The sequence below is a fragment of the Sitophilus oryzae genome, unplaced genomic scaffold (assembly GCF_002938485.1).
Source record: "Sitophilus oryzae breed Bouriz unplaced genomic scaffold, Soryzae_2.0 scaffold_980_pilon_pilon, whole genome shotgun sequence".
Taxonomy (NCBI): domain Eukaryota; kingdom Metazoa; phylum Arthropoda; class Insecta; order Coleoptera; family Curculionidae; genus Sitophilus; species Sitophilus oryzae.
The window spans coordinates 1,795,944-1,823,570 of record NW_022147617.1 but is presented as its reverse complement, the minus strand read 5'-3'; the positions used below and the strand labels follow the sequence as shown (position 1 = coordinate 1,823,570).

General features: G+C 32.8%; 2 protein-coding genes across 7 annotated transcripts in view; one reads left to right on the top strand and one right to left on the bottom strand.

Moving 5' to 3' along the window:
* The window catches only part of LOC115891198 (protein Wnt-8b-like), a 61,243-nt gene extending 45,366 nt beyond the window's left edge, over positions 1–15,877 (bottom strand). For 4 of the 5 annotated variants that reach the window (XM_030911611.1, XM_030911612.1, XM_030911613.1 and 1 more), the window contains exons 1-2: positions 277–746; positions 53–165 (exon numbers count right to left, since the gene is read on the bottom strand). In XM_030911611.1, the coding sequence (XP_030767471.1) occupies positions 53–165; positions 277–408 (245 nt within the window). In that variant the 5' untranslated portion in view covers positions 409–746. Of the gene's footprint in view, positions 1–52; positions 166–276; positions 747–15,776 lie in introns of those variants that run through there. The other variant, XM_030911616.1, reaches the window with a different exon arrangement.
* LOC115891196 (glutamyl aminopeptidase-like) overlaps positions 15,636–27,627 on the top strand; it is a 151,159-nt gene continuing 139,167 nt past the window's right edge. For both annotated transcript variants that reach the window (XM_030911610.1, XM_030911607.1), the window contains exon 1: positions 15,636–15,732. In XM_030911610.1, the coding sequence (XP_030767470.1) occupies positions 15,726–15,732 (7 nt within the window). In that variant the 5' untranslated portion in view covers positions 15,636–15,725. The remainder of the gene's footprint in view (positions 15,733–27,627) is intronic.

Below are 27,627 nucleotides of genomic sequence, written 5' to 3'. Positions count from 1 at the left end.
AGCATATTGACCACAGCTTACAGAGGATATAAAAAGACAATAAGACACTCACCTATGAAATTCTACATTGGTGCAATTCCACTTATCCCACAAAAACACGTTTTGGCAATGTTGTAGTGCTAATAAGATCCCCGACGTCACACTTTCTGCAACACCTTCTGTATCCTGAAAAAACAATTATTCAATTTTAAAAACGGGAGGATATTAGCGTAAAATAGAATTTCATTGAATGAAAAAAACGCGAAAATAATATAAAATCAAGATGCTTATACTCACAGAAGTTGAACTAAGACTAACAGTTTTGTAAATATTTATTACAGGTGTACTTATTACGACATTGTGAAAAAGAAGAATGAAATATATGAGAACAAAATCAATATTACTCTGATACATTTTTGTTGCAAACATGAGAACAGTTTATTAAATACTGACAAATGTTTTGAAAAGGACAAGGGTTCCTGGCTAGACAGGGCCACAAAACTGAAATAGTGTTAGGTTTATTGGACAATAGTATTACCTATTCTAACTCGGGTAAACAAATCAATTTATTGCAGGTTTTTGTGAATAACGGTTTTTGTGATGACTTTATTATATAGTAAAAATATAAAAATTAGAGAAGAATGAAATTAAATTATTTTGAGTGCAAAGTGTAAACATACAAAAGATAAAACTGTTAATTAGGTAAAAAAAGGTACACAAAATTCTGTTAACAAAATATGAATGGTGTTATTAATTTGTTTAGAATGTTACAGTTGATGTAAGAAAAATGAGTTACCTATTAACATATCGAAATAAATCCTTGTATCTTGACATCTAGTTAGGCATCATCATTTACGTCACGCATTATTTCTGATGTATAAAAGTAGAATGTAAATCTATTTTCAATAGGTTAGAGGTAGGTATAACAAACACATATGCATGTGGTAAATACTTGATGTAATAAGTTAGGACAGGAGTAACTATATGTTGTATTTGTTTTTTATTAGTTAAATCGTCACACAATGTTATAACGTTATTTTAAGTTATAATAAAATTATTTATTTATAAACATAAAATTATTGCGCGCCTGACACTATTGAAACGTTTAACTATTATAATTAGAAACAGAACGTTTGCCTTAATTAGGGAATAATATTATTCTTAAACTTCTCCTCTATCTATAAAAACAGGAATATAAAAATATAAGTAAAAAGTGATGCAATCAAAGTTCTTAAGAAAGAATCCATGAAAATATCTTCTTACGAATCCAGAATCCAGCCCGCCGCGCCGATGGTCAGCATTATACTCGTATTATCAGCCTATTGATTTAGTGGGTTTATAAATAGACTTTTATATGGGGATTTATACACCTAAAAGCTTTCAGAAAGACTTAGTTGCGCAAAACAGTTTCTCTGCCGAGGCCCGAATTATTTATGTGTAGATGGAAAACCGTACTTCGTACAGTTTTATAAGTGCGGCTTATATGCTGCGAGAAATAACTGCGCAAACTGATTGATACGGCATTAGTATACATGTGCATGAAATTCGAGAGTTTTGTGTAGAGGTGGATTTATTATTTCTTATAAAAATCTTATTATTTGAAGTAGTCAAAGCAGTGGAACACATAAGTACATCTATGGAAGAAGGTTCTTGCTAAGAAACAGACCATGCTGCTTTGAAGTGGCTGTTGCAGTTTCAGAATCCTGAAGGGCAGGGAGCTAGATGGATCGAACGATTGCAAGAATTTGATTCCGACACAAAACATCGAGCTAGGGCAATCGCAATGCTGACGCACTTTCAAGAAGACCTTGCTCTAATAACTGTAAGCATTGTTTAGATGTAAGCATTATTTAGCTGTAAGCATTATTTGAGCAGAAGAGAAAGAAGCAAAACTCTGAATCATACTTGGTAACCCGAAGATTTTGCAAAGGACCAAATCAGTGATCCATAATTAGACTTAATGATTAACTGGAAAAACGCAGAACAAAGACCAACGGGGAGGGCGGGAAGTTTGCAGATATTCGTCGAATGTAAAGTCATACTGGGCCCAGTGGAATTCCTTGGTAGTGAATGATTGATTACTTTGCCACGTGATCAAGAGACCAGAGGCGCGAGAAGAGAGGGAGCATATTGTCATTCCTAATAAGAAGGTCCCGGAAGTCTTGAAGGAAGTTTACAATGGAACCTGCGGTGGAGAACTTAGTGTTATCAAGGTACTTCGCAAGCTGAGAAAGTGGTCCCTTCGAGCGAATAGCGATCGACGTGGTCTTTTGGCGGAGATGAACAGGGCCAGTCAACTGAGATATACGACCTTGAACGATCTGTTTTTGGGGTAGTAATTTCCTGGGGCGCTAGATGGCGTATTTTTATTTTAATTTTTCTAGTTTCCTAACAATTGCGTACAAAATTGTTTTTATAGTTGCCTAAATAGGCCTATTAATTAAGTTCTGTCATTGTTCTGTATGTCAAATCAGTTTTCCGTTTCCGGCTTCCTCCTTCTTCTTCAATTGTGTTTTGCAATTGAACGGAGATGTGTGTTTCGCTGTTTTCTGGTTGTTTGACTGTTTTTCGCAATCTTCATTTTACAATCGTGATTTTGTATTTTTGAATTTTTTTGAACTTTGTTTTGTGTTTGATTTTTAAGATCTTTATTAAAGGTAAGGTTTAAGTTAAAGGTCTTTGATTTATCTAACAATTTTATTTAATAATCCGAGAAAGTGAGGTAACCTAACCAAGTCCAAATGTTCGTGAATTTTATTTTTTAACAATGTAATATTTACAACGCCATATATTTTTACAAAAAAAAATTGATCAACTCCATATTTTTGTACATAAATTCCACAATGTGATATTACACAATTGTTCAAGTCCATAATGTAAAAAATACACGTAAATAAAACATTGTTTCTAATGGACGTCACTTTCTCTTGTATTCCAACGATATTTGTTATGTGTTCTTAAATCTGGTACTATAATAAATATTATACTTTTAAATCTGTTGTTTTATTTGTCTGTAAAATGTTTCATGGTATAATTTTCTGTAAATTAAAATAAATTATTTATTGTAGGTTTTTATGCACATAAAATGATATAAGCAAACCATTTAACACTTTACAATAGTTTAACCTGGTTTAACCTTTATATATAAATCCTTGTTTTTTACCATTTGACTTGTTTGCCAACTTAGGACCAATCAGATGACTACACATTATTTTGTAGAAATCTGATTGGCTCTAACTGGCGAACAAGTCAATACGTCTGCTTAAAAATAAATTGCATCTATTTAAATTTGCCGCCACATTTGTTACTTTCCTGGGTGGCTAGATGGCGCCACTTCAATATACAGATTACAGATTTCTTTACAAATTTGAAACCGTTTTGAAACTAAAAAATGCATGGGAGTTAGCGTTCTTCTTTAGTGTGTTCTGTGGAGATGAACGATGGCACAACAAGTATCGGGTGGCCAACTTAGAATGAATGCCGGCTATATCTCAGAAACTACTTATCGTATAACTTTTATTTATGAAAAAATTGTTATAAGTAAATCGATCAAGAGAAATCGCTTGAAATTATTTTCAAGTTCAAAAACTAGTGCTCGTTTAAAAGAGCTCTTCTTAAACGAGCCCGAGCCTGTTTAAATGAGCTAGTACAAATCAGAGTTATCCTTATTTTAGTAAAAGAAAGTTTAACCGTCCCCCACCACTTTATTTTATGAGATAGAGGAAAATACGCTATATCAAAAAAATTACAAATTTTCTATTGACTACAATAACAATATTTAAAAAACATCTTCACCTGCATATTTCTGAGAAAAATGCTGTTTTCTGATTGGTCATCACAGATGAGCCCCCTAGCGGACATATTTCGAATTTGACAATAATTTCCAGCGATTTCCAGTGTTCAAAATACAAAATTTTTTATTCCCAAAGTTATGCGATAAGTAGTTTCTGAGATACAGCCGACGTCCACTCTTAGTTGGCCACCCGGTACATTGTGGTAGTAATGGATTACTTCAACAAATGTGTTGAAGCCTACGCGATGCCATATCAACCTTGTTCAAGAATGGCTAACACCCTTGTTCAAGAATGGGTAAGCAGATTTGGTGTTCCCAAGGAGCTTCATTCAGATCAGGGAAGAAACTTCGAGTCCAGTCTGATACAAAACGCCTTAACATAACACCTTAACATCCGGAAAATTAGAAGACTGTCCTATACATCCACAATCCAATGGGATGTTTGAACGCATGAACAGAAACCATCAACCGTTATCTAGTCAAAGTACTCTCTGATTATCAAAGACACTGGGCCAACACATAAAGTGTCAAATTCAACGAGCGTAACCAGAGTTTAGTAAGTAACCCCCAGAAACGTCATGGATTATCTACGAAGCTTCAATCCTCGTTGGAAAGGCCATGCAAAGCCATAGATAGGATTAAATGACTTCGTATACCGAATCATAAAATTGCCGAAAGGGTAACCTAACCTCACCTAACCTAACCCATTTCAATCGTTTGAGGCCCCTACCATGGCAAAAGAGAAAATCATGCTGGGACCGTGATAGACTCTAGTTCAAGTCCTATTTTAGCCTACCCGCAACAACCAGGCAGGTATACCCTGAATCGTCGGCATAGGTGCAGCGTTATCACAAGTGGAAAATGGCGAAGAACGATTGATAGAATATTAGATTTGAGTTCTATCCAAACAAGAAAGGAATTACTGCGTCCTTCTCAGAAAGATATATTTTTAAGATACACAAATTTTGGAATAAACTTTTATTTTACAGAACAGCAATCAGAATATTGACAGTACAGGGTGAGTCAACGATAGAGTAAAGTCCATTATCTCATTTGTTTCGAGGTTTACAAAAAAATGTTAAATACAAAAGTTATAGGGAAGATTAAGATACACATTTTAAAATTATTGTAGAGTATACAGGGTGCTTCAAAAAAGTGTGGCGGATATAACATATGTTTTTTTAAAGGCAACAAAGTATTTTTTATTTCATTTTTAGATTCTGCGTAAAATTCTATAACTTTTTTATATATAATGTTATATACCTAAAATTAATAGTTTTTGTAATATTAATTTGTTTATACAAATGTTAAATTGCAGTGTGGTAAAAAATTGTCAGGTGGTACCATTGTTTCTGAAGTTGGAATACCAAAATTTGGTATGAGAGTTCAATAGAGATTAAAAAGAAGATATATGTTAAGATATTTTAGTTAAATGCTACAGGGTGTTCAAAATATATTTATAAATTTCAACTACTTAAAATTAAAAAATCTAAAATTTTTAAATGGTACACCCTATATATTTTGATTTTTTCTGATAGATTTTGCAAAGCTTTTCGACTTTTATTAAGTATGTCATATACCTATTTTTAATAATTTGGGATTTATTCCAATTTTTTCTATTTTTACCCATATCTTTAATACAATTACGCTATCATATATAGTATATCATAGTTACCATGACAAAAAATAATAATTATTATCAAAATTTCATATGTTTGTTAAGCAAGTTAAGAACAAAAGGTGAATTTTAGTTTAATTTGTTGTAATAAGTATAAATGTTAGAGGTAGAGGTAATAGTTTCAGATTTTCCTGAAAATGGATTAGTCAATGTGACTGATATACACGAACAAGCCAAAATAAACATATTTTTTGGTTCAGTACTATATATTATATAGTACTTTGCTAAGTACTACAAGAATAGATGTAGATTATCTAGAAAACATTTTCATATTATATTATATTATAATTTTTTCAGTGTGTAATGGGACGAGTTTTGTGGCAGTAGTAATATTGGCTTTACGAAATGAATTATAAACCAGAATTACTACGAGAACAAAAAAACTTTACTGTATGTCGGAGAAAATTTCAATATCAGTAGTCGTCAACAATTAGGTAATCTAGTTAGCATTACCATAATCTGTGGCTATTCGGCCCGACGGAAAATCCAAATGTCATCTTTCATAATATAGAAATACACCAAGAAATTCACGACTATGATTTTAGTTTATTTGAGTAAAGTTAGTTAATTTTGACTAATAATAACAATTGTAACTAATTATTAAACTACTTATATTATAAGTAATAAATATGTTTGTTTTGTTACGGTAACTATGATGTTATAGCGTAATTGTATTAAAAATTAGGGTAAAAATAGAAAAAAATGGAATAAATCGCAAACTATTAAAAATAGGTATATGACAAACTTAATAAAAGTTGAAGAGCTTTTCAAAATCTATCAGAAAAAATGAAAATTTATAGGGTGTACCATTTAAAAAATTTGAGACTACTTAAAATTAAAAAAAATTTAAGTAGTTGAAATTCATAAATATATTTTGAAAACCCTGTAGCATTTAACTAAAATATCTTAACATATATCTTCTTTTTAATCTCTATAGAACTCTCATACCAAATTTTGGTATTCCAACTTCAGAAACAATGGTACAACTGACAATTTTTTACCACATTGTAATTTAACATTTGTATAAATATTTAAATATTACAAAAACTATTAATTTTAGGTATATAATATTATATATAAAAAAGTTATAGAATTTTATGCAGAATTTAAAAATAAAATAAAAAATAAGGTGTTGCATTTAAAAAAACATATGTTATATCCGCCACACATTTTTGAAGGACCCTGTATACTCTATAATACTTTTAAAATATGTATCTTAACCTTCCCTATAACTTTTGTATTTAACATTTTTTTGTAGACCTCGAAACAAATGAGATAATGGACTTTACTCTATCGTTGACTCACCCTGTACAGTAGAATGTAGAATGAGTAAGAGGGGGGGGGGTTAATCACTGCGACCTTAAAGATCTATTGTGCCTCTCTTCCTAGAGTCATAACGCAGTCTATAACCTCTCATACCCCTGTTGTAGAGGGGACAGGGCATTTCCCATCGTCCACTGACAACAGTTCTTCCTCCGAGGGTACACACCATAGACTTAAAATAAAATATAGACTGAGCATCTCATTCATAAATAGCTGGAACATGCGGTCAGACAACGTCTTGTTATTGTTGTGTTATTGTTTTAGGTTATAACGAGTGCGACACGAGCGATAGATAGGTTGTCTCTGTCATAACGGTCGTTCTCTGACGACTCTGCCGAGAAACACAACACTGTCTTTCGTTTCTCAAGTACACCTGAACTCTCCGTATCATAGCCGGGTAACTTTTTATTTTAATGAAGCTATAATTAAATTAAAAATATATCGTATTTAAACTTTTTTATATTTTATTAAGATTTAGGACAGGTTTTTGGAATAAAAGTTTAGAAAAAACGTCTTAGAGTCCAAAAAGGATAAAAATAATAAAATACACGTTATAGAAGAAATTTTATTAACGAAATTACGTAATTTTTGAAATTAATAATAAATTATTAATTTTAGTCAAACATTTACAACCCCTAATATTAATCAAAACAGGATCTATTTCACAGATATAATAGAATCGGCGACAGGGAGAGAAAAATAATATGATTTTTGTAATTTTTTTTCTGGTTAAGTGACGTCTTATTATGTAAATTAGAGAAAACATAAATCTGTTCCATTAAAGCAAGGAAGGTGATAGGAAGTGGATAATATGAAAACTACGTTTATTTAACACGGTACTGTTTTTATTATAGCGGGTGCGTTCCAAAAGTGGCTCATCCTCAATTTTTTTTATATTTTCAAATAGTTATCTTATGTTAGTATATGACATAAATTAGGATTGATTGACGCATTCAATTGTTTTTGGTCACTTCCTGTTTCACCGGAAATGAATATAACTTTTAATTTTTAAACGGCACCCTCGGTATATTTCTACTTTATTCGATAGAAAATGATAACAATTTAATTTTTAATAATAATATTGATTTCTGAATAGAGTGACATAGCATAATATGTCAACTTTTGACATTTTCGCATATGGTTTTATTGTAATTGTAACACGCGGTTCATAACGACAATTTGACTCGAAATACCAAGTGTGTGGTATCAATATATTCATAAAAAAATGATTTTTGCAAATATGCTAATGAGTCTCCCTTGTTTCATTTGAAAAAATTGACATATGTATGATTAAAACTACGATTTGTACATCTTTTAACCAGCCTAAACAAGACACGAAACCCATTAGACGATCAAAACTATTTTTCCAAGGCTCCTTGATTAAAACTTAGTGTTTTTAACAACACCATGGCACCCTAGATTGAAATTTAAATTACGATTTGTTTTTAAGCGACAATGTCAAAAGTTGACATATGATAGTCATTCTATTCAGAGTGTCATTTTTTATCGAATAAAGTAGCAATATACCGAGGGTGCCTTTAAAAATCAAAAGATGTAATCATTTCGGTGAAACAGGAAGAGACCAAAAACAATTGAATACGTCAATAAATCCTAATTTATGTCATATACCTAGTAACATACAATTTTTTTTTGTATCTGAAAAAATAAAAAAGTTATAGGGGTGAGTCACTTTTGAGACGACCCGGTATATTAAAAAATATTGTTTCATAATGTAATATCATTTTAAAATTCTTGTATGTTATTTTAGATTCTGAAGATAATTTTACAATAAACCGGAATATATTTTTAATAAAAACATTATTAATTATTAACAGGGTTATAATTATGGTTTTGTTACAATGTAAGTAAGTCAATAATGTAATGTAAGAGAAAAAATTCAGATTTTACATTTTACTAAAATATTATCTAAATAAGCGCCTTTCTACAACAACGCCACTGACTCCCAATGGGTAAATTGAGAGTTGCCTACCGGTCAAAAGTCGTTTCAAGACTTAAATGGATTATTTAAGTCAAATTTCTTGCAAATTTGGCACTGGCGAACCATATTTTATAGTTCTTGAACAGAAAAAGTCAATAAAATAAACACTTAAGCACTACAAGCTAAGAAAATGCGTTAATACAGCCGGGGAGATAGCGGCAACAAAGCTTTACCGCACACGTGCGACACGTACTACAAGGTAATAAATGAATGAATAGGCTCCCTCGCCTCTAATCGGTGTTGTCATATTGTAAAGAACTTATCCTTTTTAAACAGTATCCGACTTATAATTTAGTAGTATAAGGACTATTTAATACATCTCTGGAATATTAAAACCTACTTTTTAAACTGTAGTATTAATATCTCAATATATGTGTATAACAAGAAAAAAAATATTGATAATATTAAAGACGTGACAACATAGGCTGGATGAGGAAGGCTCGGTCGACTGTACCCAGAAGTAAACATGTGTGCAAAAAAGGTTGTTTGTCCGCGTTGAGATGTAAATAGTGTAGTCTATATTTTATTTTAAGTCTATGGTACACACCCTTCCACGGTTGGAGTTTGGCCCTCCGTACCGGCCTTCACAGTCAAGGAGCTTGCCTCCGACTGATCAAGGAACCCGTGAGGTAGAGGCTGAAGGACCTGTCTCCATTTTCTCCACCTTTTTAACTTGGTACCGGTGTTGTCCCGTATCTATAATAGAGGATATATGTCCCTCTTTCTCTATTGCCTCCTTGGATTTGAGGTCAATTCCTATTGTGAAGACCTGACCAGAGCCTCCTCCCTCGAGAGGATGACTCGCCAACTCGATGTCCTTACATTGAAGTTCTGACCCTGGATAAGGCTCAGCAGGTAGGTGGTGTCTTTCCCCTTGCTCCTCGGTAGAAAGACTGTGATGGCCGCCCCTTTAGGGATGTTTTCTTCCTTTCACTGCAACCAGTTCCGGCCCTTGCCAATTATTAAGCTTAGGTGTGCGATTTCCACCAACCAATTCGCCGATTTTTGAGATACACGATCTATGAGGATCATGCCCACCCGAAAGTGTATCTCCGCAGCTGACCTACATTTCGTAGATCGTTGTGTTGCGATTCGATCGCAACTAATACTTCGTCCAGTATAGCCTCTTCTAGAGACGTTTGCTGGTCGGTGGTCAGAGTAACCTCTGGGAAATCCTTTGGCAGCACCGCCATTTTCACTTGTCTAGTAATAGCGGCAAAGCTGGTGATACGTCCCTGCTTGCCTCCCGGTGTTGGACGGCTTTCCATCCTGACTTTTTTCTCTCCCTGTCGGAGAAGAGATGAGATGTTCTCGCTTCCTCTTTTGCCCTTTGATAGAAATGAGTCAGGTTGTTTCTTGGTTTCTTTACTCTCCCCTTTCCGGAGGAGTGTTTTCGCTTTTGCTTCCTCTGGAGCAAGTCCTTCGTGGAACAGTCGGATGTATCTCCGTGTTTCTGCTCCGCTAAGACCTACTCTCAGAGGATCGTCTAGCTCGCATGGTTGACCCAGACCGGGTAGACGAAACAGTAGCTTGTGTCGCTTATTGGGTCTAGAGGTAGGCTCCCGACCCTTGCTGGAGAAGGTGGTAGCTTGTATGCCACTTGTGGAGGATGGTCTCAAGCAAGTGTCAGCCGCCCCTCATGTAGTTTCTTTTGGATTTGGTCCCTTGTAGCTTTCATTTGTAATGTTCCCAGTGTCGCTAGGGATAGTCGGTCCACTTCTACAAAGCCCCGCATGTAGAAGTAAGGGGTAAATACAATGGGGTATACAAAACAACCCTTTCAGGAAAATATATTAACTTCTACAGGGTGGCTCAAAAATGTGCGAGTGGACCGGGATAATTTTTTTTAAATGGAACACCCTGTATATTATTGCATTTTTGGCTTCCTTTCTGATCACTTTACATAATCCTATGACATTAAGTATGTTTTGATTGGTCTCAGAGATTCTAGTAGTCAGAAATATTAATAAATAAATAAAAAATATTTTTTTAGCCTTTTAAAATAAAATATAAGAAACATGTAAATATCGTAATTTTAAACCATACAGAGTGTTCAAAATTCTACGCTAATTTTTTTAAAATATAAATTAATTTTTATTGTTTTTTATAAATGCGACACCCCAAATATTTTTCCGAGGGGTGTCTCTTGGGTAAAAAATGTACTTGCACTGCCAAAATATCATTTTACTGCCAAGCGACTGCCAATAACTGCGATAAAGACTGCCTATGACTCCCATGTAATTATTATAGGCGACTGCCGTAAGACTGCCTAGAAAATGCACATGTAATTCTAATAATGAGACAACCCTCGATTATTTCTTTGTTAGATGAAGAATTAAAAAATGACCACTTTTTGTATTTAAAATATTTTAAAATTGTTAGCCATTCGCTAAAATATTGGCGTTTTTATTACATATGGTTCTTTCAACGGTAAAATACAAGACAAAAATCATTAGGTATGGTTTTAATAAAAAAATACTGTTGAAACCCCCATATGTAATTACGAATGTCCCCAAAACCGTTAAAAATTTTGAAATACTTTAATAAAAAATGTTAATTTTTTAATTCTCCATCTAACAAAGAAATAATATACCTATGGGGTGTTGCATTTAAGAAAAACAAGAAAAATTAATTTATATTTTAGAGCATGGCATAGAATTTTGAACACCATCTACGGTTTAAGTTTACGATATTTATAGAAAAGTAAGTATAGATTAATTATATTAAATACCTAGTATATAGCTTTGCTTTAAGGACATTTTTTGCATTTTTAATAACTTTTTTAAAAAAGTTTGAAAAAAACAATTTTTTTTCATACATCGCACAAGTATTAATTTTTGCAACGTGACTGAAAACATAAAAAGTCATTTTAATGCATAGGCATAAAAGTAAAGCACTTTTACGCCTAAGCACAAAAGTACGAAATTATATATTATTAAACTGACATAAAGTGTAAAATTCAAGTGTACAGTTCGTTTGCTGGATCTGTGTCTATGAAAAGAATGCGGACAAAAAACATTTAAATAAACAACAATATATATTATACGTCGACTTGACGAGTACGTCACCGCAAATCGCTCCGCCCACTCATTTTATTGGCTACTTGCAAATTTGTCGAATTTTTATTGATGGGACGCGTCGTCAAATTTTTTACGAAAAACATGGAGAGAATATCGTTTCCCCTCCCACGGATACCCCGTAGCTATAGAACGGACAGACAAACTGTAGTTTGATAGAGCATTTAAATCTACTTCTATTTATTTTAAAAAATAGATGGTGTTGCATTTGAAATAACGGAGTTTATATGTAAAATAAACATTTAAAATAGATCAGCAATTTCTGGTACCCCTGTTTTAATAAAATATTATTCTTACTTAAACACTTATTTAAAATAAATATTTAAAATACATCAGCAATTTCTCGTATAGTCTGTGAAACGAATAACTTTGAATTTGGCAGTTCCCGCGGGCTTTTCTAGTGTTAATTTTATTAGGTTAGCAACTTGCGGCCATGCTGACGCAATGTCGTCACTAATAGAACAGCCTCGGAACGAGATTTATGACGTCACGCTAGTTAGAATAAATAAATATATATCGTAGGCGTACAGCGAAAATCCACTAAGTCACATTTTTGGTTGAATTGGATTAAACACACCACTATGTCCAGTTTTTCACGGTCTTTAACATGAAAAACCCATTAAGTCCAATTTCGGCATCCTTATATTATATTATAAGGATTTTTGGATTATATTCGACACTATTTTTTTCATATGACACAACACTGATGAAGGCTATAATGTTAGCCGAAACGTTTTTTTTAAACAAAAAATGAAAAACCAAATGAAAACTTAATCAGCGTTTTTCCCGAACCTAAATCCCAAGAAAATCAAAAATTTTAGAACAGTTTTACATATAAAATGACAGCGATTTTTATTTCATAGCCATCGCTGACGCCTTTTTTTCTATGATATTGTATTGTTTGCAAATATAATTTTTCGAACATTGATACTTGCAAAATATGCATAAAAATTTTGTGAATGTAAATTAATACAGCACTATTAGTAGATATTGAATGTTTTTTGTTAAATTAGATCGATTTTCAAACCCCCAAATTTAAAGTATATTTTACATTTTACCCATTATCTTATGTATCTATTCATTATTTGTATATCGTAAAACATTTGCTGCATTTGTATGGTTCATAGTTTATTTGCCAAAGTTATTTATTACTATAAATAGGTATATATATTGTATTTATTAACTGTGTATTATGTATATTTCATGTAAACTATATCATTTTTAAAATACAAACCAAAAATACGAGGAATAATTATGTTTTCCATGTATTCTACAACATATTTATTAATCCGTAGTATCTAACTAGCGTGACGTCATAAATCTCGCTCCGAGGCTGTTCTATTATAGACGCCATTGGTCGATATTTAGAAATGTCAAAAGCTAATGACATTTTACTTTTGACAATTATGTCATTTCGTGTTGATTTTTGCACGAAGAGGAAAAATTGTCACTTGTTTTATTATTTTCCTTTTCTATTTCACGAAAGTAAAAAGAGTTACCTATCTGATTCGTTCAGGCCAAAGTCCAGGCACTCAATTTAATGAATATCAGTAACTTTTTTGATAGAGGGATTTTATATTTGCCATGTTGGTAAAAAATAACGGTCAAAATTCAAAGTTATTCATTTTATAGACTATACCCCTGTTTTAACCAAATATTATTCTGACGTCCTATCAAAGAGTATTATAATAAAATATTCTTTGGTCCTATAATACGGGTGCGTCTCAAAAGTGGCTTACCCCTATAACTTTTTATTTTTTCAGATAAAAACCCAGATTTGGTATGTTAGTATGTGACATAAATTAGGATTGATTCACGTCATCAGTAGGATTGATTGTTTTCGATCACTTCCTGTTTCACAGGAAATGACTAGGTACCTACAACTTTTGATTTTTAAATGGCACCCTCGGTATTTGGTACTTTATTCGATAGAAAATTACACTTTGAATAGAATGGCATATCATATGTCAACTTTTGACATTTTCTCATATGGTTTATTTGAAATTGTGGCATGCGGTTTATAACGACATTTTGACTCGAAATACCAAGTGTGTGATACTAAATTATTCGTAAAAAATGCTCTTTCCAAATATGCTAACGAACCACACTTGTTCCATTTGAAAAAATTGAGATATGAATAAAAATACGATTTGGGCATCTTTTAACCGGTCAGGACAAGACACGAAAAACCTTAGACGATCAAATCTATTTTTCCAAGGCTCCTTTATTAAAAATTAATGTTTTTAACACAGCCATTGAAATTTGAAATGCGATTTTTTTAAGCCAATATATCAAAAGTTGACATATGATATGTCATTATTATATTTAGAGTCTCATTTTCTATCGAAAAAAGTAAAGAAATACCGAGGGTGCTAAAAATCAAAAGTTGTGGTCAATACTCCAGAGTCGTTTGTGACAAAATAAATTAATAATATTCTATTACTTACCGAACTCAAGGGAGAGGGGGTGTATGTACTATTTGTTTAGATTACTGTTTTAAAATATTTTAGTTGCTGTGGTGGCGCCTGTTGCATCCGGTAGCCAGGGCGCGGGCGGCCGCCCGAGTCGCCCGGCCCTTCCGTCGACCCTGTTTAAACGTATTTAATGAATACCTTATACATACAGTCTGGTATCACACCGGTATAGATCTGAATAGTCTGGAACAGTCCTGTATAGTCTGGAACTCTCGAAATTCAGGACCATTCAGGACCAAAAAATACCAGAGATCATGCCAGAGATATGAAAGTGGTTTAGTGTAGTTTGGTTTGCTAGCAGGGGCGCATATACGGGAGGGGTAATGGGGGTAATTAATTAATATATAAGTAAGTAAGTATAATAATTAAGTAATCTGGAATAAATTAAAATTGTCACAAAATAAATTAATAATATCAATCAAAATAGAAATCCAGAAGAATCTAAATTTACTTTTTTCCATAGTCGCAATATCTTTGAGCGATTTAATTTAAATTTATTACTTTATTTAAATATTACCAATTGCCACTACCCCTCCCAGGCTCATGCACTCTCTGGATGTGCTACTGTTTGCTAGTATCGGTAGTATCCCTTCTATATCTCTGAAAAATATCAAAGTTGGCTGGGTTTTTGGTTAAAATATAGGTATCTAATTATTCTTAAATACATATTTTCGTATTTGTTTACCACTACCGATTAATTATTTAAGGAATAAATATTAGTTTCATTTTAAATTGTAAATATAAGTGTCTCTGTCTTGGTGTTTTGACACTTTGGCTTTGTTTGAAATTTGATTCCAATTAGATTTTTGTCAATTGCAGGGTCTATTTTCCATCTGGTCGGGCCCTAAGGTCCAAGCAAAAATTCGGGCCCTCTTTTCCAATAAAATTCAAGAAATTATGAATATTTTACAACCTTTAACGGGCCCCACAGACCACCGGGCCTTATGGAGAAATAGGCCCTGGTGAATTGTGTATTAAATAAACCTGTTCATAAATACCTCTGTAGTTTCTTGATTACTATATGCATTACATATTTCCATAAATATTACATTTATAAACATTAAAAATATTTGTTTCTTCTTCTATATTTTTAATTTTTTTTTAATAATGTAATAAAAATATAAACTTTCCTGCTTTTTTTACATGTATCTCTGAGAATATTATAGGAAGTCTCTGATATGTAGATGTATCTATAGATATACCAGCTTATACCTAATTACAGTAGGAAATTTTTTAAATCCAGTACATTTTTTTCATAATTCAGTACATTTTTCAAAAAAATAGTACAATTTTAAAAAGTCTCGCGGCGAGACTACAGCCCTACACAGCTGACCGTGCTGTTTGTTGTTTATCTCAGCTGTTTTGTGAATTATTTAAAAAAAAATAGTTTCTGGTTTAGTTTATGGAGGGTGAGTAATTTTGTGAAATTTATATTTTGATTAAGTATTATTACCTGTGTTAAATCAGTAGTTTTAGCACATTTTGACATAATAAAGTCCTTACTAGACTTATGAAATCATAACCTTATTCTACGTAAATATAACTAGAGTCTACGTCACACTAGTCTACTCGGGCACTTAACAATGTTGCCAAGTTGTAGTAGGTTGTTTATTGTGTTATCATTTTAATAATTTCAAATTTCAAATACCCTATGATCGAAAAAAAAACGGCGTCAGCGATGGCTATGAAATGAAGATCGCTGTCATTTTATATGTAAATTTATATGGGAAATGTCATCGATGTTCATTTCATAGCCATCGCTGACGCCGTTTTTATTCGATCATACGGTATTTTTGTTTATGAAAATATAAGAGACCTCCTTTATACAGGGTGTTTCATGAAACACCTTTCGTGTAGAGATTCCTCATGCAGAAATATACTTTTAATTGATAAAATGCAAGTTAAATTTTTTATCAACTGCCATGTACAGGGTGCTGCCACTCATACGCCGCGGAAGCTTCAAGGATAACGGTAGTTTATATCGAAATGAAATTTTGGCAGCATATGTAGAGTAACTGAACTGCATTTTATAAAAATATATAGAATTATACAGGGTGTTCCCAAAAAAAGTTACACATCAAAGTTGTGTTTTTTCTAATGCAACACCCTATAGATTAATTGATTTTCGGATTCTAGGAAAAAAATAAAAGTGAGTTTTATTAAAGAAGTATATATCTAAAATCTAAGGATTTTGACATATTTCACATTTTGTGAAAATGCTTTATTGACAAGGCGGTTGCCGGCGTCATATAGCTGCTATTTTGCTTACGAGATCTGACTATTTATAAGCACAAAGTTGCACGAGAGAGTTTTGATTGCGTTGGTTTTAACTTTTTTGGGAGGTTAATCTGTTTTTACACAGGGTGTTTTCTACGATGTTCTCTATGGGTATCTCTGAAACTACTGGAGATAGTGTTGGTCATAGACTTAAAATAAAATATAGACTGAGCATCTCATTCATAAATAGCTGGAACATGCGGCCAGACACTGTCTTGTTATTGTTGTGTTATTGTTTTAGGTTATAACGAGTGCGACACGAGCGATAGATAGGTTGTCTCTGTCGTAACGGTCGTTCCCTGACGACTCTGCCGAGAAACACAACACTGTCTTTCGTTCTCAAGTACACCTGAACTCTCCGTATCATAGCCGGGTAATTTTTTTATTTTAATGAAGCTATAATTAAATTAAAAATATATCGTATTTAAACTTTTTTATATTTTATTAAGATTTAGGACAGGTTTTTAAATAAAAGTTTAGAAAAACAATTTAGAGTCCAAAAGGATAAAAATAATAAAATACACGTTATAGAAGAAATTTTATAATCGAAATTAGGTAATTTTTGAAATTAATAATAAATTATTAATTTTAGTCAAACATTTACAACCCCTAATATTAATCAAAACAGGATCTATTCCACAGATATAATCGGCGACAGGGAGAGAAAAAAAAATATGATTGTTGTAATTTTTTTTCTGGTTAAGTGATGTCTTATTATATGTAAATTAGAGAAAACATAAATCTGTTCCATTAAAGCAAGGAAGGTGATAGGAAGTGGATAAAATAAAAACTACATTTATTTAACTCGGTACTGTCTTTATTATACCAGGTGAGTCTCAAAAGTGGCTCATCCCCATAATTTTTTTATATTTTCAAATAAAAAAACAAGATTTAGTATGTTAGTATATGAAATAAATTAGGATTGATTGACGCATTCGGTTTTTGGTCACTTCCTGTTTCACCGGAAATGACTATAACTTTTAATTTTTAAACGGCACCCTCGGTATATTTCTACTTTATTCGATAGAAAATGACACTCTGAATAGAATGACATATCATATGTCAACTTTTGACATTTTCTTATATGGTTTAATTGTAATTGTAACACGCGGTTCATAACGACAATTTGACTCGAAATACCAAGTGTGTGGTATCAATATATTCATAAAAAAATGCTTTTTCCAAATATGCTAATGAGTCACCCTTGTTCCATTTGAAAAAATTGACATATGTATGATTAAAAATACGATTTGTACATCTTTTAACCGGCCTAGACAAGACACGAAACCTATTAGACGATCAAAACTATTTTCCAAGGCTCCTTGATTAAAACTTAGTGGATTGAAAAAAACTGGATTGAAATTTAAAATAGGATATGTTTTTAAGCGACAATGTCAAAAGTTGACATATGATATGTCATTCTATTCAGAGTGTCATTTTTTATCGAATAAAGTAGCAATATACCGCGGGTGCCTTTAAAAATCAAAAGATGTAATCATTTCGGTGAAACAGGAAGAGACCAAAAACAATTGAATACGTCAATAAATCCTAATTTATGTCATATACCTACTAACATACAAATCTGTTTTTTTATCTGAAAAAATAAAAAAAGTTATAGGGTTGAGCCACTTTTGAGACGACCCGGTATATTAAAAAATATTGTTTCATAATGTAATATCATTTTAAAATTCTTGTATGTTATTTTAGATTCTGAAGATAATTTTAGAATAAACCGGAATATATTTTTAATAAAAACATTATGATTTTGTTACAATGTAAGTAAGTAAATAATGTAATGTGAAAGAAAAAATTCAGATTTTACATTTTACTAAAATATTATCTAAATAAGCGCCTTTCTACAACAACGCCACTGACTGCCAATGGGTAAATTGAGAGTTGCCTACCGGTCAAAAGTCGTTTCAAAACTTAAATGGATTATTTAAGTCAAATTTCTTGCAAATTTGGCACTGGCGAACCATATTTTATAGTTCTTGAACAAAAAAGTAAACAAAATAAACACTTAAGGACTACAAGCTAAGCAAATGCGTTAATACAGCCGCGGAGATAGCGGCAACAAAGCTTTACCGCACACGTGCGACACGTACTGCAAGGTAATAAATGAATGAATAGGCGACCTCGCTTCTAATCGGTGTTGCAATATTGTAAAGAACTTATGCTTTTTAAATAGTATCCGACTTATAATTTAGTAGTATAAGGACTATTTAATATATCTATGGAATATTAAAACCTACTTTATTAAAATGTAGTATTAATATCTCAATATACATATGTGTATAACAAGAAAAAAAAATATTGATAATATTAAAGACGTGACAACATAGGCTGGATGAGGAAGGCTCGGTCGACTGTACCCAGAAGTAAACATGTGTACAAAAAAGGTTGTTTGTCCGCGTTGAGATGTAATTAGTGTAGTCTATATTTTATTTTAAGTCTATGGTGTTGGTTCTTTGAATAAGAAGACTAAGGAAGGAGCATAATGCTATCCATGTATTCATGCATGGTGGGCGGAAAAGCCACCATAAAAGCTCTCTAGGGTGGGGATCCTTGACAGTTCTGTTTGACGATTCATTTGACACATTTGAATTTGATTTGAAATTTTGTGGATTTGTCAGTCCTTACGGAGCTTATTTTATGTTATTTATTATTTATTCTACTACTGATAGTTGTATAAAGGTAGTAAATCTAGATGGAAATTGTGGCAGCACTTAAATTAACAGTGACACTATCGCGATTTATCGAAAAAAGACTCTAAAATAGTTGGTTGTGTAGCGTGCGGTAGATCTCGGCAAAATTGAGTGAAATAATGGAACAACTTTTCACTAGTAAGTGACTATATAATATACATACGTGTAGTAAACCGATCATTTATGAAATTCACTTAAATTAACTAAATTATATATTTTTCTTGCATTTTAGCTTTTATTTATTACTTGTCAAAGATTAGATGTCAAAGAATTTAGATACGTTAATTTGACTTACCTGCTTCAGTAGCGTATCGGATGTTTGTGTTAATATATACTTATTATAACTTATCTATTTTTATTAGAATTATATATTTTTATAACAATTTTAATAACTACCAACATTTATTCACAACGTAAAATAAAACAACAAATTATTGAGTCTACCCCACGTCTACCCTACATCATAGTTTTACATTTTTTAAATAAAATTAGAACGACACTGATAAACCGGAATTTAAGTCGGCCATATTTGAGGCCCATCGCGGTGTACCTAAGATTTTTGATATGCTCCTTCCTTAGTCTTCTTATTCAAAGGTGTCGGTTAAATGCGGAAAGAATTGCAGTTTTGTGGGGTCGTAAATATGCGCCTTTCAGATTTTTGAAAACGTTTATGGTTTACTAGATATTTCGATAAAAACAAATTTGGGCTATTTTAAAAATTGTCCCTAATTCCACTATAATCTATTTTATTACAAAATTATTTACAAAAAATTTTCAGATAAAATTTGTAGATAATCACATCTTTAATGAAATAGTATTCTCCGTTTTTTTTTTCTAAAGCCTGTCATTTTTGACATATGCCACAAACAAATGTTTTTTTTTAATGGAAACCAATAGTTTGTCATGACTTCATAAAAATCGCCATTTTAAACTTTTCAGCGATAAATATAGAGAACATCGTACATACAAATTACATCGTTATTCATACAAATTTGGGTGCTTTCAATGTCTTGATTTTAAAATATCTACAGTACGTCTGCTGGATCTGTGTCTACGAAAGGAATGCGGACAAAAAACATTTAAATAAACAGCAATATATTTTATACGTCGACTTGACGAGTACGTTACCGCAAATCGCTCCGCCCACTCATTTTATTGGCTACTTGCAAATTTGTCGAATGTTTATTGATGGGACGCGTCCTTTAATTTTTTACGAAAAACATCGAGAGAATATCGTTTCCCCTCTCACGGATACCTACACAACGGGCAGACGTACTGTATATATCATATACAGTACCGGCCAAAAGTGGAGAAACTTTTAATATTTTTACTATGTCAAAATACAGTTTACTCTCTGTAGAATAGGATATCTAGAAAATATTTCGCATTTAATCTGCTTTGTATAGCCATATAAAAACTGCTTATTTTGTGAATAAATTTGCAGGCAAAAAATTATTTACAAATTCCAGCGGACATAAGTGGAGAAACCTTATCTTCTTCTTAACATTCTGTGAGATATTCTCTTGTTAAAGCGTCTAGATCGTGGTATTGGGTTCACAGAGCGTTAAAAATATGCCGCGCGGGATAAATTTGACAGATCAAATAAAAAAATCATAACTGAGAAGTATCATTCAAGAATTAAACAAATTGATATTGCTAGTCACTTCAATTTACATAAAAGTGTTGTGTGCAAATAAATTAATTTGTATAGAAATCGTGGGACAACTGCCAGTATACCCAAGCCCGGAAGACCCAAAAAAAACAACTTTGGCGACAGAGAAAATAATAAGATATTCACTTAGAAATCCATTTTGCACTGCGGAGGATATAAGGAACGAATATCCCTTTATTTCAATATCTGTTAGGTCCATTAGACGGCGTCTGAAACAGGCACATCTAAATGCCAGAACACCTGCCCGAAAGCCATTTATTTCTAAGAAAAATAGGCAGGCCCGACTACAATTGGAACATGCAAATTGGACCTACAAGCAGTGGAAAAATGTACTCTGGTCAGACGAAAGCAAGTACAATCTTTTTGGTTCGGATGGTATTAGGTGGGTGAGACGTCCTGCCAATGAGATTCAATCCCAAGTACACCATACCCACCATAAAACACGGAGGTGGGAACGTTCTAGTCTAGAGTTATTTTTCTGGGCATGGGGTCGGGCCCCTTGTTCAAAGAAATGGAATTATGGATCGTTATATGTATTTAAATATTTTGCAAGAAGCAATGGTACCTTATGCTGAATCCTCTCTCTCATTAACCTGGAATTATATTTCCCGCCTCTTCCTCTTAGATCACTATGTAGTTCACTCTCTCGCCGTAAGGTGGAGCCACGCATTTTAAAGCCAAACAAAAAATTGTGTCGATCCATACCCTTTCTCGGAATATATCACGCCGGGCCGTCTTCAATTCATTATTCTTTCGCGTGTGAGTGGAACCACGTCGCGTCACCGTTTGTCATTTATAAAAAATCGGACGCGAGTGATAACCAGTGGATTCGAACACTAGTGTTACACTACAGATGATAAAGTGCCTTACAATGTTACTCATCAATTTATAACTTTTGGACTTATAAATTATGGACTTTCTGATTCGGAACGTGAGTACCTGAAAATATTTTCCTTTTTACACCCTGTAGACTATTACGCTTAACAATGTTGTAAGTGGAAACAATGGATAGTACTACCAAGTACTACTTAACGGGTTTGGTTGACACAAATTCTAATTTTATACGATGCTAACGAGCTTTGATATTGGCATTTCATGAGCCTCTAATTTTATTCTATAACTTTTTGTGTTTTTTGCTAACTAGAACAGTAAAAGTTTTTGTCTATGTGATATGTCAATTATTGTTAAAATCCTAGTTGATTATGACTAAGAATATATAATAAGTATATCGTTATAGGCAATAGTTAATATAGTACAGAGTTGGTACATTACACCTGTTAGCACATTACATTTGTTAGCACAGTTAATATTGTTAACGCCAACGAGTTTTGGCCTGTGTTAACCCCAACGAGTTTTGGCATGTAGTAACGCCAACGTGTTTTAGCCTGTATCAACGCCAACGAGTTTTGGCCTGTGTTGGCCAACGTGTTTTGGAATGTGTTAACGCTAACGAGTTTTGGCATGTGTTAACAACGAGTTTTGGCAAGTGTTAACGCCAACGAGTTTTGGCATGTAGTAACGCAAACGTGCTTTAGCCTGTGTCAACGCCAACTAGTTTTGGCCTATGTTAACGCCAACGAGTTTTGGCCTGTGATGTAGAATGTAGAATGTTTAGGAGGCGATTTAATCACCGCTACCTGATAGATCTATTGTGTGTTTCCCTTTCTTGAGTTATAACGAGTTATAACTCATCATACAGTCTCAGGGCTTTAACAAAAGCCAGTATCTGAGACGGCTCCACAAAGGCCAGCTCTCCATCCTCGACATCAGACGTACTAAAGTTCATGGCACGAATGGTTGTTGTCTCGGCGCACTCAGTAATAAGGTGTTCTGGTGTGGCCTGTGTTAACACCAACAGGTTTTGGCATGGGTTTACGCTATCCAGAATTTTCAAAATTCTCGTCGTCTGTCAAAATTCTATTATCTAACTGAACAGACTTTATTTCAATATATTTTGAAGAGTAAAAGTTATATATATATATATATATATATATATATATATATATATATATATATATATATATATATATATATTTTTTTTCTTTCTGCAGGTTAGCATGTGTTAACGCCAACGAGTTTTGGCATGTGTTAACGCCAACAAGTTTTGAGATGTTGCATTTCAACCTATAATTTTATGTTTTAACCGTTTTTTTTTTGTTTTGCTAACGAGTTTAGTAAAAATTTATGTGTTATATGTATATAAATGTTGTAAACTCCTTTCTCTCTCAAATTTGGTTTAAAATATTATAGGAGGGACTCGACGCCGAAATGCTCTCCTACCTGTGCAAAAACTATTCTCCTCCTAATAATCTGAGTCTCAAACAAGTGCTCCCAAACTGAATTTAGAAATTCTAGCAGTTCCCACTGAACACCACAAGAATTGAGATCAAAGACTAGCAACCGACAAAACCAAATGAGAGCCGCTTTAGTGGCAATAGAAAAATCTTTAACAGCATTTCGTAAAGAAGGGGGGGGGAGCACACACAAGGGATCTGATTGAATGGCTCAGCGATGTAATCCCAAAAGCAATCAGTTTGTTTCAAATATTTTTTGTTAACACCCAAGCCGAACGGATCATTTAGATTAATTTTAAATCTAAAAACCTTCAACAAGTTTATTAAAACAGAACATTTTAAATTAGAGGATCATAAAATGGTCAAAAAACTCTTAACTAAAAATATGTTTCTTGAATCTTTAGACCTCAAGGGTGCATACCACTTGATCCCTATACATCAACGGCATCGTAAATATCTGAGATTTGTGTTTCCTGGGCAACTTTATGAATACACTTGTTTTCCTTTCGGCCTTAATACAGCGCCTTATCTATTTACCAAACTGCTGAAACCCGTATTATATTACTTACGGGAACGAAGTTTTATCGGTGTTATATATTGATGACTTTCTATTAATGGGCCGTACTTATGAAGAATGTCTATTAAATATAACTGTTACAAAGCAAATTTTGCTAGATTTAGGATTTATAATTAATTCGGAGAAGAGCGTTTTTGTTCCATGTATTAATATTAAATACTTAGTTTTTTTTTAATACTGTTGATAGTTGAAAATAGTGTTAAACTTACCATTCGAGAGTTTGCGAAATTGATCGGGATTTTATTGCGGCTGGCCCAGATATCAAATATGATTGGCTTTATACCAAAAATAGCGAAAGAGGAAATTTAGCTCTAAAAAAGTCATATGGGTCTTATAAACATGGAATAAAATTACTTCTGATATTTTAACTGACCTTATGTGGTGGAAAGATCACCTTTCTAGCAAAAATACTTTTCATAGTTTTACCCGTAAACTAGAAATTTCAGTCATAGTTCCCTCACGGGTTGGGGCGTTTATTGTAATGGGGATAAGTGTCGGGGTTTTTTTGGTCTAAAAAAGATAAAAGTAATCATAAAATTATTTTTAGCGAGAGTTTTTAGCGACATTTTTTAGGCTAAAATGTTTTGCGAATAATCTTGTTAATTGTGAAATATTATTGCGGATAGACAATACTACGCTATGGCTATCTCATATATATACAGAATGGGTGGCATTCAGTTCCCACATTTTAACAGTCTTGCTAGGGAAATGTGGGAGTGGTGTGAACAGCGCAACTTAGTTATCTTTGCTTCTTATATAAAGTCACAAGAAAATTTTAGTGCTGATAAAGAATCTCGTGCCTAGATACTGAAACTGGATTTACGATTGCAAATTATGATTCAAAAATATTTGCCGTAATTTCCGAACGCCGGAAGTTGACTTATTTGCTTCCAGAATTAATGCAAAGTGTAGCAGATTTGCTTCTTAGTTTAAAGATCCTAGGGCTGAAATTATTGAGCATTTATAGTATCATGAGCAAACTATACTTTTCATGCTTAAAATAATTACTGCCCTGCAAAAAATAATTGCAGATAAAGATGAGGGTATCGTAGTGGTTCCCTGGTGGCCAAGTCAACTCTGGTCCGTTATTTTAGTCTCTACTTATCAAAAAGTCATTAATTTTTGCTCCTAATGCTCAATTAGAACTATCCATTGATAGGACACCCCATGCTCTATATACCAACCTTTCCCTGGAAGCAGGTCTCTTATCCGGCAGGACATGATCGTTAGAAAGGTTCCAGAAGAGGCTATTGAGGTGTTAATATCATCTTTGACATTGAGTCATCGATAAAACAATATGGAAATGGGTTAAAATTATGGTGGTATTTTTGCAATCACAAAAAAAAAAAAAAAAAAAAAGCTAAAACGGTAAACATTTATAGCGGTAAACACTGTACGCTTTTCTCTTGCATTGCTAATATCACCACAAGTCGGTGAAGATTATCAAATTAAAAGATTTTTAAGGGTGATTACCAAAAATGACCACCTTTACCCAAGTACCATGTAACATGGAATCCGACATTAGTTTTAGATTATGTAGGGACTTGTTACCCTAATGAAAAAATTAGTTGAGAAATGTTGACACGTAAATTATCGAAGGTAATGGCCCTGATAACGGCACACTGTTGTGAACATACATTTAATATGGTTATATGTATATGTATATTCGACAAATTGTATAAAATATTATTTTTACCCTTATTCTACGGCTATGCCTAAAGAATTTAAGGTACGAAAAATACCATCAACATTATTATTCTTCTCAGAAAGATGGGTGATGCAAATAAACAGAACCATTACCTTAAGATGAAATTTGGAAGAAATAGTCATAAATAGTTGCATCATTTTTAGTTTTCCTTTGTAATTCGTTTACTTTCAGACGCGATGTCTGGTTTCTATTTACTTAAGAAATGGTCATGTTTGTCCCTTTGCAAACCTACCTGAAAATATTATTAAGAAATAGTAGGTACGCCCGTGGATTTTCGGAGAGGGCATTCTCATAAAAGCACGGTCACAGAAGGGACCGGAGACATTCATAAAAATTTTTCATAGACGTAATACTGCTAAATTTATATTTTGTATTAAAAGTTTAAAAATAAAAAGTAATAACAACTTAGTAAGAATTTAATTATAAAAGAAATAAAGAATAACATTCCCAACAAGTGGTGATACGAGTCAAATAGAGAACTACAACATTTGGTGGCAGCGACTACAAGATTGGTGACGACGGTGGTCCAATCCAGGATCACGACATTGGTGGCAGCGGTGGGATACTACCAAGGTTTCCTGAAGGTGCGCCAGACGCAGCAGAAAACCTACCAGTTTTTGGAAGAAGATAGAGGCAACGGGCAGTTCTTGAAGGTGCACCAAGAAGCAGCAAGAAGCCCGACACGAGACGTAGACATTGGGGACACTGAAGGAGCGCCAGACGCAGCAGCAAGTCTCCAGGGAAGCTTTTGTTTTCACCAGATGATGACGGGGTAAGTCTTTCATTTGTTTACTGTATTGTGACGCTACTGTTTTTCTTCTGATTTTAGTTAGTTAGATTTAAGTTAAGACAATAATAATTCTGGCTGCAAAATAAAAAAAAAAAAAATATTGCTTAAAATTGTAAATATTTTTTTCTCTTCAAACTAAAAATACATCTATAAAAATAAATAATAATTCTTAAACTAAAGTAATAAATCATTAATAAAATATAATAATGGCAGGAGGTAAAGACGCAACTGATGTTCTGAATTTAATAAATTCATTTGATGGTCAGGGTGACGCAAATTCACTCCAATTTTTCTTAAAAAATTGTGATTCAATATTAAAAATTGTCAAAGTGGATCAAAAGAATTACTAGTAGATTTAATTTTTGGTACTAAATTAAAAGGGAAGGCACAAGAGGTAACACAATATAAACAGTTTCAAAAATTGGGAAGAACTAAAAGATTTCTTATTAGAGCACTTTACTGATAAAACACCACCATCGCATTTTCTAACACAAATAATGAATATAAAGCAACATTTTAAGGAAACTGTAAAAGAATATGGCGATAGATTACAAATTCTCTTTAATAAATATAAAGAAACGTGTCACTTAAATTATGCAAATAACGAAGCTACTGTTTTAATAGAAAATTTAAACTCCATTTTAGTCAATACTTTTAGAAAAGGACTCAACGATGAAAAAATTCAAATGCGTATTATTGCCGAAAATACTACATATTTAGATAAAGCTTTATCATTAGCAATTGAAATGGAACTTGAGAATAATGACAGGTTTAAAAACTCGCATTTTAAAAATATAGGTTTTGTAGAGCGTGGAAATAGACAATTAAATAATCATTCTTCTAATAATTCCTGTTTATTTTGTTTTAAAAATAATCATTTAACATCACAGTGTAGACAGCTTAGGCAATACGAACAAAATAGTAACTCATATAATAGAAATGTACCTAGCAATAATCAGACACGCCCACCGCAAAATTTTAATAGCAATAATAATTTTTCAAATAGACAAGACGTAAATACAGTACAATATAATCAAGGACGTTTCACTAATCGAAACTACAACAATCAAAATTTTAATCAGAACAACGACGTGCGTAATTATAATCGTAATTATGGTAACAATTATAACAGTAATAATCCTCGTTCAAATTACAATAATAGATATTCTCAGAATCCAAGAAATTTTAATAACTCACAAGTTCCTCAACGGCAGCAAAATGTTTCGATACCTCAACAATCTCAAAATTTTTCTAATTACAATAATGAATCCAGTACTACCA